Below are 12653 nucleotides of genomic sequence, written 5' to 3'. Positions count from 1 at the left end.
TAATGTTCTTTGTTGTTCTTATTAATTCAAAACAATCAAAGACTAGAAAAAGTAACAATTACAAGTGTACCGAAAAACATAATTAGGGTTTCTTCGGTGAATCTATTTTCCTAGTTCCGTTCAATTTAGATCCTAAAAGAAGTTAAGCAACTTATGAATTTTAGGTTTATATCAATTTTGCATGTTATTCAAATTAACTAGAAAGGAAACAAAAGAGAAAAAGCGTGTTAAACAACAAGGGAACAATGGGTAAAGATGTTATTAAGGGAAAAAAACCAAAATAAAAATCGTTTTACCTGATGTCTTGATGTATAAAGATGAAGAAAAGACACTTGAAAAAACCCCCACAACCCTTGTCTTCTTCGATTTGGAGGAAGGAGGGAAATAGAGAGAAGAAAACTCTTTTGTCCACTAAGAAATTAGGGTAAAGAGATTCCCGAAAATTTTGGGTTGCTATAGAAATAAGTCTTGATCTTGGGCATTCAATAATCTAGACGGTAAAGATTGATAATTAGTTCAGGGACGTCGCGTCAATAAACTGAACTCTAGAGGAAAATAAAACTAATTTCGTATTTTCTAATTGAATTCAACCCACAACCAATCTGATTTGATGATGTGGCACGCCACGTCATCAAATCGGAACCAAGTCGGAAAGCATTTCGTCTCTAATAGATTTTTGTATGGTATATGGATGCGCATAGACCAACTAGCTTGGCTAGTTTTAGTGTTAAATTGGGTGCCTAAAGAACTATCTATGGAGGATAGGTTTACTTTGGGTTGAAGCAATTTGAGATTGATGGCTTAAAAGGTGGCGGACTATAATGCCTTCTCATCCTCACTCATGTCCACCTCATCTTCTCATATCCATTATAAATATAGTTACTTCCATTAGTTTGATGTAACGTACAAAAACTTGTATTTTCTCTCTTATATAATAAACCAATTATCCATTTGCATTGATATAGAAATCTTATGTAATTATAAGATGAATAGCATATCATCTATTCTCTCAATCTATATTGTAATATTACAATATCTACATTTTTTTTAGAAACCAACTTTCATTTCACTAATGACATTAGTAAAATAAAATTCAAACATCTTACATGACTTTAATTATATTATGTGATGGCAAAACTAACTTACATCATGATGATTAAAGAAGCTCTTAACTGTCATAAATATAAATGTTTGTACTTTTAAAGGTCATATCAATGTCGTAATAGTCATATCGACTATTTAAGTCCATGATAAGACCCAACAAGGCCTATACTTAGTTTGCACCATAAATCTACATTTATTTTATATATATGTAATGACAAGCACCCTCACGAGTCGAATATGTGACCTCTTGGATTTCAGAGTACCGAGGATCTACATATCTATCTAATAAATTATTGGAAGATTCAGAGTGGTCTTGAGACTTTTAGATCGAGATTGTTGATCGATTTCCATAACTTCTCGCCGACTCCCTCTCTTTTGCATCTCGTTTGTATAACAAATAAAATATTTGAAAATGACCGAGGAATGCAGATTTCATCTTCTTCCCGAGTAATTTGTCTCTCAATTGTAAGTAATTCTGAAATCTCTATAATAACTGATTCTTCTTGATAATATATTTGTAGGAATATGTTTTCGAAGTTTTGTAAATCATTGACAATATCATTATAAATCTTGGTCTATATTCAATTAAACATAATCGATTTGAAATTTGAGATATACGAAAAATTCTTCTGCGGATAATGCTAACAACAACAATGTTGATTTGGTGGAATTACCATAAATCATTGTCGGTTAATGCCAGGTCGTTGGGAGATACATCGAGAAGAACATTGAGATAAACAGAAAAATCACAATACCAATGATAATGATGATGAATCTAATGATGACTCGTCAAGAATGGAAGAGTGATCTTTGAAACATATAAAAAAATATCTGTATAACTTCTTGTTTTCTTGTATTCCTTCTTTCTCTCAACGAAGAACAGCTTTTTTGCATGATTCTATCTTTTTATACTTCTAATCTTTTCAAGGGTTTTATAATAGTTTCACCAATAAACTAGAGTTACAATTAGATTTTGAAAAACGAATTGTCTTGTCTTACACAATACGAGTTTGTAAACTCATATATTTTTTGGTTAATTGACTCGATGCAAATGAGTTTCTGAATTGATAGTTTCACTATCGCGTAATCTTTATTCAAATTCTGAAACAAGATTCCATTTATGTAATTGCACTATCTTGTATTGTGGTGGTGGAGTTGTGTAAATTATATTAACAAAACAGTTTTAGAAGATTATATCCCTAGAATTTTTGGATCAAACTAGAAACCATAAATAAATTATGAAAGATGAAACTTAAATAAGAATTAAAAAGACCGCATCTACCTAGCCTTATATTTTCAAGCAAAATGAAAAACCAATAGATTTAAAAAATGTAGAAACTATATTTACAAAACAGTTTAAGAAAGATTGTTTCCTTGGACTTGATCAAATCAGAATGCCACTATATGAACAAAGTTTTATAGAGAGTAGTCGACCTATCTGATCACATGACTTTGTCTTCTCATCCAATCTCTATCTATATTTCTCACACTATCTATCTCTCTCGCTCACACACCAACTCTCTATAAAGTCTCTATCTCTCTCTCTGATTTGTTCATAGAGGCACTATTTGAACATACTGAGCCATTATTTGGTCAACTTTAAGTCTTTGACAAAGTCAAGATGTCAACGAATTCACTTGAATGACACGGGTTAGCTTCGCTCACACGTAAAAAAAAAAACTTTTGATAGGGATAGCAAAGAAGTGAAGCCAGATTAGCTCTTTCACACGAGTTCTACTCTATATTAGGAGACGTAAAGAGGTCGGCACGAGTCCACTTGCCACCTTAAGCTCTGCACAACATAAACGCAAGTGTAGAGTTGATCCAGCAAGCTCAACCTGAGCCTTGCTCTGACCAAATAGGGAGAGCATGGAGGTTTGCAGAAGTAAGCTTGACACTTTGTGTTGGGTTATGGTGTCATCTAGTATTTTAAGAGAAATCTCAAACGTCTAATAGTCCAAGACTAATATTCCCAAAATCTCATGCATGAACTTATAGTGAACTAAGGAGTTAAAGATACACCTAAATCACTATTCCCACAAACTAAATTGATCGTCTTATCTAGAAGACCAAGAGCTCCAATGGTAACTCCTTTACTTTAGAAATTCGGTTAATTGACTTGAACTTCTCGCCTTCCCAGTTAGCGAGAACTATCTCCAACAGTTAGACGAAAAAGACCTTTCTTCTTTAAACTAAATAGATAACATGAACTTTTTTTCTTTCTCTCGACTTGATGTTGCAGAGATAGAGATCCTTTTGAGAAAATTTTACACCCATGTATGGTCTAATGATGTCCTTATACAGAACTCATAAAGTAAGAATCCCATTCAGACTCGGATTTAATGAGGACCATTAACAGATCTCTGAGTCCCACTTAGATTGAGATTCCCACATGAGATAATCATTTGGGAACCCCTAATGGTGTGGTCGGCCAGATCAGTCCTTAATGAGTGAGGCCATGTCATGACCGACCCTCCCATGGTGGGGCCTTATGTCCGACTCGTTCCCTTTTTCTTATGGGCTTGTGCTATCTTTGCCTTCCCTTTTTACCGAGACCTCTTTGGTCATATTTATGGATCTAATCCATACTTCATATACCTAATCTATCTAGTCCCGTCTTCCTGTCGAGTTGACACTCTTTGGTCTAACTTGTTGTAGGATCCGATTGGAATTAGTCGAGAACCACCTAAGTGATTCAACGATCGTAGTTGATTTCTAGCTAAACACTACGATCCCCAAAATTGACTGAACTTGATGCATGATCTCCTTCACCATTTGTCCTATCCGACCAATTGATTGCATTGTCATCCTGTTTGAAGGACATGTCCTTCGACCTCCCACTTGTACTCAGAACAAGTGCAATGCTCGATTCCCATGTTTCTTCACATCCCATCTGATACGTCATCCCTTTCGGGCTTTCTTGATCTCGAGTACGACTGTCAACCAAATGATTATCCATCTAATCTATTTGAGCATGGTCATGCATTTTCTAGTTGCTACTCATCAATTGACTCGGAGATACTAAATTTATCATGTAGTGTTTCGACCGAAATATCACGGAATTTCGCTTAAGGTCCAATTAATTCGAATACATGCTCCAGACTCCATCTGATTGAAAAACTGAGCATACCTTCACCGTTTCTTCTTCATTTTCTGGTAGGTTTCACCGAATTTTCTTGTAGATTTCTTTTCTATTTCATTATTTATCATCTTTAGTATGAAAACCCCAAGAAATTTTATCAACGTAAGAAGATTTGAGAACTTAGAAAATCCTAGAGAGAGAAAGCTCAAAGAAACGTTATGTTTGAAAGAACGTTTGTTTTGATTTCTTACGAAAGAGATGAAAATGTTTGAAAGAACGTTTGTTTTGATTTCTTACGAAAGAGATGAAACCCTAAATGTAAGAAAAGTTTTCTAAGGGCCAGTTATAAGTGTAAAAGGAGTCCTTCCCTAAAAACTTCTAGCCCTGAGAGAGGCGCCTTTAAAAAATATAATGGGTGCTTTTAATCTTTAAGTCAAATTTTGTTGTACTAAGGTACATCCTTTCTGGTTTTCATGCTTTTTTTACTTTAAGTATACATAATTGTTTAATTTAGCAATTTACCCACTGCCGTAACTATATAACTTGAAATGGTTCGATTTACCCCCTGCCACAACTATATAAGTTGAAATAGTTTGATTTACCCCCAACCTAACCATGTGATTGCAGATACATCCGCAAACTAACAGATTTTGTTACAAATCCGTCGATTTTTTCATATTCACCACCAACCTAACTTTATAATTATTGGAATCAACATAACATCTTTTTTATGCTTTGTATGGTTTAATAATCTTGTTATATACTTTTGCATAATATTTCTATCATTTCCATAGATTTGTAAAGTTTCCACACTGACCTAAATATTTACACGAAATGTCTCCACTTTTGCGCTGATCGAAATTTCATTCCATGTAAAATGCAAAAAAGAAAAACGTTGGCTCTCACCGAAATTTTTGTGAATAACCAAAAATTTTGTATAAACATTTGGTCGAAAAATTTTGTCGTTCAAACAATCAATTGACCGAAATTTATTGTCACTAACAAAAACGAAAATTTTGATTCTACCTTAGATCTGAGTTATCTTGGGAAGAATCACCATATTTTCTTTTTTACTTCTAAAACACATGTCTTCTCTCAAAATATTATTATAAGTCCAATATCTTGATAGCTCATTAAAAATAAAGCTCCTCCATTAATGAAGATTCTTGAACTTCAAACTCCTCTAAGAATAAAGCTTTTTAAAATATTAAATTTCTCGCTTCGTCAAATAAATTATTCCATGAATAGTATTTGTGGTGGATGACTATAAGGGGGGAAAGGGCGGTTGGATTTGGAGATGGAAGAAGACATTTAGTTCCAATCTGACCCTTATAAGAATTTTATTTTAGTCCCTATATGATATATAAATATCAAAGTCTTATTTACATAGAAAGTGAAAAAGTAGGAATTTTTAGAAAGAGCAAAGCTGCTTTATAAACACCAATGACCAAAATATTTTATAGAACATTACAAAATAAACAGACTTTAGCTACGAACTAAATTTATTATAGCTATAGGTTAACATTTGCTATAGATATGTACGGGTCGTAGCAAATGCTAACCAATAGCTACGAATGTCGCATTCAGTTGTTACACATACGCCTGTGTCAATTATATCACAGACACAAATTTTTCAGAAATTTGGAATCACCTTTTTACTATGGTGCATTAAGCCCAGAGCTAAAGGGTTAAAACATGGTCACAAAATTTTGTAAAGAAAGGAAAAAAGAAAAGGGGGAAAACGGCTGGGCTCAACCCGGGCTTGCCGAGCCTAGCCTAGAATAGAGGCCCAGCCCGGAATAAAACCCGGGTTGACCTGGGCCATCTTTCGTACGGGCCAAGGCGGTCCAGACCCGAGCCGTTCCGGCCTTTTTAAGCACCAATACGGCACTACACTTGGTAAGAGGAGTTAGGTTTTTCAAAGCAACTACAATGAAGGAAGAGTACCCGAGTAAAAGAAGAAAAACGAGTTCTTCAGCCGAACTTTTTTCTAGAGAAGAAGAACAAGTAGACGAGGGTTCTTCAGAAAAGAAGGTTATATTGAAGAATGGGGAGGAAAATAGTCCACCACATGTTATCTCTGATTTATCTTCTACCATGAATTGTAACACTTCTATAATCACTGAAGATGCTACATTGTCTGATTTTCGGTATGAAGACGATCCTGATAGTATTTCGTTTAATGATATCTTTGATGACTCTTTTAATTCAGATGACTTAAACTTAGATAATATATTAGGGATTAGCTCTGAAGTTAATGATATAATTGATGATTCTTTAAATTCAAGTGATTTAAACTTAGATCTTAGCTCTGAAGTTAATGATAATGGTTGTTTGGATTCTAAGGCGATACCTTCAAATTTTGGTAGAAACAATGAATGGTTATCAGTCTTTGAAAACATGTTTGATGATGATAATGATTTAGTCTTACCAGATAAAGTTCAGGAATCAGGAAAAGAGGTTCTTTTGGATTGTTCTAATGTTAATAGTAATGGGTATGGATGTGAATTTAACTTGAAACTAGATGAATCGTCTTTTATTAATTCTTCTGATTTCGATATACTTGATTGTATAGATTTTTCAACTGACATTGATTATAGGGATAACTTGATAAGTACACATTCCGAAAAAGATGAGGGTCGAGAACTATCACTTACTCCTTGTACTAATAGCGCTCGAGTAGAAACCAATGATTCAGTCTTGAACTCACCAGATAGTAAAAACTCTTCTTCTAGAGGTAATGGTACTTGGGTAAGTGTTGGTTCTGATGTAGTCCCTCAAGCTCAGTGTTTTCCCGATGCTCTAATTGAGTTCCTACTCTCTCTAGATGATACAAGGTCTAACATCAGAAAAACAAAAGCTACCAATGGTATAAGTATAATATCAAGAGTTAGAATGCATCTTTCGTTTTTAGGTTGGAAAATTGAGTGTAGAAGAGATGAAAAAGGTAATCCAACTCACGAATTTCGTTATATCTCGCCTAGTGGGAAGACTGAGTATTCTATTACTGATATCTGCAAGAATTTGACACGAGATACGGGTCAGAACTCTCGAATTGATAGCCGAGATTTATTGCCCCATACAGGATCTGTTTCAGATTTCTCCAAAACAGATGTAGGTCAGGTTAGTGATGGCTCTTCTTCTTTAAATTCAAAAACAAAGCCTCTAAACTATCAGCGGGACGAAAAACCAAAGAAGGATCTCGTTCTTGATGACAACAACCTTTGTGACATTAAACCTGAATATTGCCCTCAAGCTGTGATAGATTGGTATGATTATAAATCCGAGAAAGAGAAACCGAAGCTAGAAACTGGAATAGCTGGGAAAATGACTTTAAAAGCAAAACAACACCTTATATTTGTTGGTTGGAAGTTATCACGTGTCATCAAACCAAACCTCAAACGTGATGTACGTTATACATCACCAAAAGGAAAGAACTACGTATCTCTAGTAAGAGCTTGCAAAGCGCATTTGGAAGATGAAAATCTCTTGGGGAAGGCAGGACAAACAGAGGACACGGTTACTGGTGAGAAATCAATGCGTCCATCGAGTGGGAAGAAATTATCTTCTGCTATTACGTGTACCATGACCAAAAAAGTCCATGGCCCGGAAGTAGTCGGTCTGAAAAGGGTTCTGGAAAGTCACTTGAATTTAACAGCATAAAGATTAATGAATCAGTAGGCACCAAGAGAAGCAAAATTATCAGCAGGCAGTAATTGGGCTTTAGTAGTATTCAAGAAGATTTTCACCTCCTTAAATTTGAAGTTTTGCAGAAGTATTAGTGGACAATTTGCCAGTGTTTTCTGGGAGATGGTAGATAGATTGGAGTGCCAGACTCGACTAACCGTTAGTGTGTTTTCTGGAAGATGGAAGAAAAAATGGTTCAGTGACAAACTATTAGACTGTGTTTGATGCCCGTCTCTGTTTCTTAGCTTCCTTGGTTTTTCAAGATTTGCTCCTTGTTTTTCTATGTGGTTCACTAATAGTCTTCATGAATCAGACATCATTGAGGAAAATTTTGATTTCTCATATTTGTAACATGCGAAAACTATTGAAGTTACGTGGGATATGCAAGGAGGAAATAGGCACTGTTCATCTTGTCATTCTGGGATGTATGAGCAGGGTCACCGGAGACAAAAAAATGTAAAGGTGGGTTTCTATTTATCAATACGAACGTGACTGCGGGTTTGATTTCTAACCATATGTAACCAAATTCTTTTCATATCTTATTCGATTTGTTTATGTGTTTGAAGTAATAAATACCCGCTTTTATTAATAACATGTGGGGTGGCTAGGGCAAAAAAATTAGTGAAACTATAGAGTTGTTGGCAGGGAAATCGGCTTTGCAGTTAAAACTAAAAAATGTGAAGTTGTTTTACTGAATGAGTTTATTCTAATACTGAGTTTTCTGCAAATTGTGTTACTTAATGGTAAAATCTTGCCTTGCCTTGTCGAAATCGACGCCCCTAGAACTCGAATACAAGCGCATAGCCAAACTATGGTTGTGCATACTGTTAGATGACCTAGAATAACAGTGTGATGACAGATCTCAAGTTCACTATAAAACAACTAGTGTTAGTCATTTTAAAGACAACTCATTCTAAACTTTATTTCCTTTTTCTTTGTCATTGAAAGCCTGTTTAGATGTAATAGAATTGATTGACTGATTGTTCGTCAACAATATACGTTATTGTCGGGCCTGTCACAATATTTCAACATAAAAACTAGGCCTAAATCTCATGAAGACTGGACCAAAAAAAAATCATAATACAAATATAAGAAGTAGCTTAGATGATTTGACAGTGGGTTTTAGCATCTAAACATCAATAGTTTAAAATTTCTCAGAATCACTAAGTTTACATAAGGTAGTTTACCTTTAAGAATCTAGAACAAAACAATAAGGTTTAGAATTTGTTCTATATGTGTTTTTTTTGTGAGAGTTGTTCTATATGTGTTGGTGAAGTAAATTTGGAGATAAATAAAGGGAGTCAATAAAGCAACTTTTCTTCTTTTCTTAGTTTTACTTTTTTGATTGCAAGAGTTCTTTATTTTGGCCTCAAGAATTCTTTTCTCATTTCAACAAAGATGGAATCCAGCTTTGGAGCACCCAAACATTCAAAGAGAAAACACATTTCCTTTGATACTCAAACTCAATAAACCTAGATATGGGGTCCATTAAATATCTTACCCTAGATTTATTCTTGTCCTTCCATCAATAGTATAGAAAACAATGCTTTTGTTGCCCCTCCTTCCAGAAATACTATTGGATCAAATAACAAAGACATTGTTGAGAAAGAGATAGTTTTCCCTTCCATTCATGTAATATGATAACCAAAGTTCTATTTTAGATTTTCGGAGCCTTAGTTGTATTTTTGGCGCATAAAAACTACCTTTGTAACCCTACATTGTCACCTACTTTCCATAGGTATTCTTCTAAAGAGTAAAGGTGTGGTGGACAAAAAAAAAAAAAAAAAAATGATATTCTTCTTTCATCTCTACCTCCCCATTTCAAAATTGTCATTAATGTCCTGTCTCTAATATATACACATCATATTTGTAAGATTCAAGACTTCTTGTCACGGGCTGACTACCTTCACATTGCAGGTTTTGACCCAAACAATAACAGTAGTACCACTCCAATACCCCATCTTGGTTTGTACAAGAAACAAACAACAGGGCAGTGAGAGATAGAGAGAGAAACTTCCTCCTTTCCTCTGTCTCTCACCTCTCTCTCTCTCTCTCAACTCTCTCTCTCTTTCTCTGCAGTTCTAGTAACCAAACATATAATAGTACTAATGACTACATTTATATGTTTCTCTTCATCTTCTCTAGTACAAAATGTTTTGCTCTGTTCTCTGGTTCTAAATTTGATCTTGTTTCAAACTCAAATAGCTTCATCAGCAATACTATTTAGCTTAAGAAACCAACAACATCAAAAGAGTAAACCCCCAGCAGATCAAATTTTCAACCCAGGTAATCAAAGTAATGTTTGTAACTTGTTTATGGGTAGTTGGATTCATGATGATACTTTACCAATTTACCAAGCTTCAAATTGTCCTGTCATTGATCCCCAATTCAATTGCCAAATGTATGGCAGACCTGATTCTGATTATCAACAATTTCAATGGAAACCCACCAATTGTGAGCTCCCTAGGTTTGATGGGGTTGAGTTCTTGTTGAAGATGAGAGGGAAAACTGTGATGTTTGTTGGTGATTCTCTTGGTAGAAATCAATGGGAGTCATTGATTTGTATGATTTCAGCTTCTGTTCCTTATTCATCTACACAACTAATCAGAAGAGACCCTCTTTCTACTTTTAACTTCTTGGTAAGTGCAGTGATTAATAAATACAGGAAGTTCTTGTTATTACCTCAACTAAGTTAATCATAGTACTAATTACCTATAGAACTTGTAGGAATATGGAGTATCTTTGTCGTTCTACAAAGCTACGTATCTGGTCGATATCGATACGGTACAAGGAAAACGTATTCTTAAATTAGACGATATTTCGATGAATTCCCAAGCGTGGAAAGATGTCGATATATTATCATTTAATTCGGGCCATTGGTGGAATCACAGAGGAAGGCTTCAAGGGTATTGTACATTATTTCTTTTTTAATCAAATCATCATAACCGTGTTGGTTTTACAGAATCGACAAATCATTTTTGTTTATAATATATGTATAGGTGGGACTACATTGAGTCAGATGGTTCTATTTATCAAGACATGGATCGTTTGGTTGCATTTGAGAAAGGACTTAGAACTTGGGCTAGATGGGTTGATAGCAACATTGATAGAACAAGAACCACTGTTTTCTTTCAGTCCATCTCTCCCACTCACGACAAGTAATCTCTCTTTCTCTCTCTCTCTGTCTAAAACTATTGTTTCTCTGTCTTCAATTATTATTGGATTAAAGTTTCAAATTTTCTCTTCTTTCTTGAGAAGGGTATTGATTTATGAAGAAATACCTAATTCAAGAAGTAGAAAAGTAGGAATAAATGCTTCATAATAGCAGGAAATAGCAACTTGCAAGTAGAACAATAAAGTCATCTTGGTTTACCTCTTTAGTCCTGCAATTTTGACTCAAGAGTTCTTATATGTCAGATGATCTGATTGGTTGGTTTAGTAATCAAGAAAAGTGAAATTAGAGATTATGTCGGTATGGTTAGAAATGCTTGGTGCATTTTCAGACAAGTGGGAGTGAATATGTTATCTTTGGTGCAGAGGTGAATCTTATCTCAAATAATGCTTTCTTCAAATCTTTGTGGCCTCCCAATATGGGCAACTCTGACTGGTTGAGTTCCCTAACGGGCCATGTCGGCCCAGAACGGGCCATGTCGGCCCAGAACGGCCCATCACAATCCGTTTCGAACATAATGGAGTACATACACAAAACATTTGACCCTGTTTGAAAATGGGCCAACGCAGAAGTGCTCGTTGCGCTTGTCAAGTCAAGCTCTTGCAATTCACCTGCAGGGAGCAGTCACGGTCCACAAGCATGAACCTAGCACGTCTACCGCTTTCAGTCCTATCATTTATAGATCTTGCTCTGATACTGTACTAAATTTGTAATCTTTTACCTGAGATCTGAACGGGTGTCTTTTGTTTTATACAGTGCCAACGAATGGACAATGACTTCAACGACGAAGAATTGTTATGGTGAGACGATGCCATTAACTGGAGGAATGTATCCAGGGGTGTACCCAGACCAGATGAAAGTTGTTGAAGCAGTGATGAAAGACATGAATTCCCCTCCTTATCTGCTTGATATAACAACCCTCTCGGAACTAAGGAAAGATGGCCATCCATCTGTATATAGTGGGGATTTGAGTCCGGGTCAGAGAGCTGATCCGGAACGCTCCGCAGATTGCAGTCATTGGTGCCTACCTGGGTTACCTGATACTTGGAACCAGTTACTATTTACTGCATTGTTCTATTAAGTAACTTAAGGGTGCCATTGCACTAACCTGAGATTAGGATAAAATGAAAGTTGTAACTTAATATAATCAAGTATATGAAATAGTTTTGATAATGAATAATATGTTTAGTTTCAAGTGGTGCTTATTCTTTCCTCTTCTCGTATCTCAATTCAACTCAGTTAAGTTAGTAGTTCTTGTTTTTTTCTCTACGTCAGATCTGAAATTTGATTTGAGATTTGAATCTTTTATTTCAGAATATTTGTTTTTTCAAACTCGTCTAAACAGTTCTTTTTTTTTAGTTAATTTGTGTTCATCCGAGTCACATGAGTCATATTCAAACACAAAAACATATCCCATGAGTTTAACTTATATGACTCAGTAAAGCCTAATTTGTTTTAATCAGAAACACAAAGTAATTTCAACTTATTTTATCGGATAGAGTTAGACTTAAAAGTATTTAAAAACAACAATTTTGACGAATCTGGCACACAACTAAGAAATTTCAATGTGGGAAAAATGTATATCTTGTCAATCTATGGTAGAGTCAT

The 12653-nt window shown here is 35.1% G+C and overlaps 1 protein-coding gene across 2 annotated transcripts; it reads left to right on the top strand.

Moving 5' to 3' along the window:
• The first annotated feature begins 6084 nt into the window (after positions 1-6084).
• On the top strand, positions 6085-12240 carry LOC147557893 (protein PMR5-like). 2 transcript variants are annotated; one of them, XM_086659459.1, is made up of 5 exons: positions 6085-8335; positions 9791-10512; positions 10601-10779; positions 10873-11031; positions 11802-12240. In XM_086659459.1, the coding sequence occupies exons 2-5, from the start codon at positions 9982-9984 to the stop codon at positions 12124-12126; spliced, it is 1194 nt and encodes a 397-aa protein (XP_086515585.1). In that variant the 5' UTR covers positions 6085-8335; positions 9791-9981; the 3' UTR covers positions 12127-12240. The 2 variants fall into 2 exon arrangements, with proteins under 2 accessions (XP_086515585.1, XP_086515584.1); XM_086659458.1 differs by having other exon boundaries at positions 6088-8335; positions 9748-10512.
• Positions 12241-12653: the final 413 nt, after the last annotated feature.

The sequence above is a fragment of the Eschscholzia californica genome, unplaced genomic scaffold (assembly GCF_041429995.1).
Source record: "Eschscholzia californica isolate CP2 unplaced genomic scaffold, dmEscCali1.0.p SCAF_2, whole genome shotgun sequence".
Taxonomy (NCBI): domain Eukaryota; kingdom Viridiplantae; phylum Streptophyta; class Magnoliopsida; order Ranunculales; family Papaveraceae; genus Eschscholzia; species Eschscholzia californica.
Note: the sequence above shows the minus strand (reverse complement) of the source record. Positions and strands in the feature narration are given on the sequence as shown.

Coding starts and splice junctions, on each gene's coding strand:
- LOC147557893 (XM_086659459.1), top strand. CDS start 9,982: ATGACTACATTTATATGTTTCTCTTCATCTTCTCTAGTACAAAATGTT. Junction 10,513..10,600: donor TTTCTACTTTTAACTTCTTG/GTAAGTGCAGTG, acceptor TAGAACTTGTAG/GAATATGGAGTATCTTTGTC. Junction 10,780..10,872: donor CACAGAGGAAGGCTTCAAGG/GTATTGTACATT, acceptor ATATATGTATAG/GTGGGACTACATTGAGTCAG.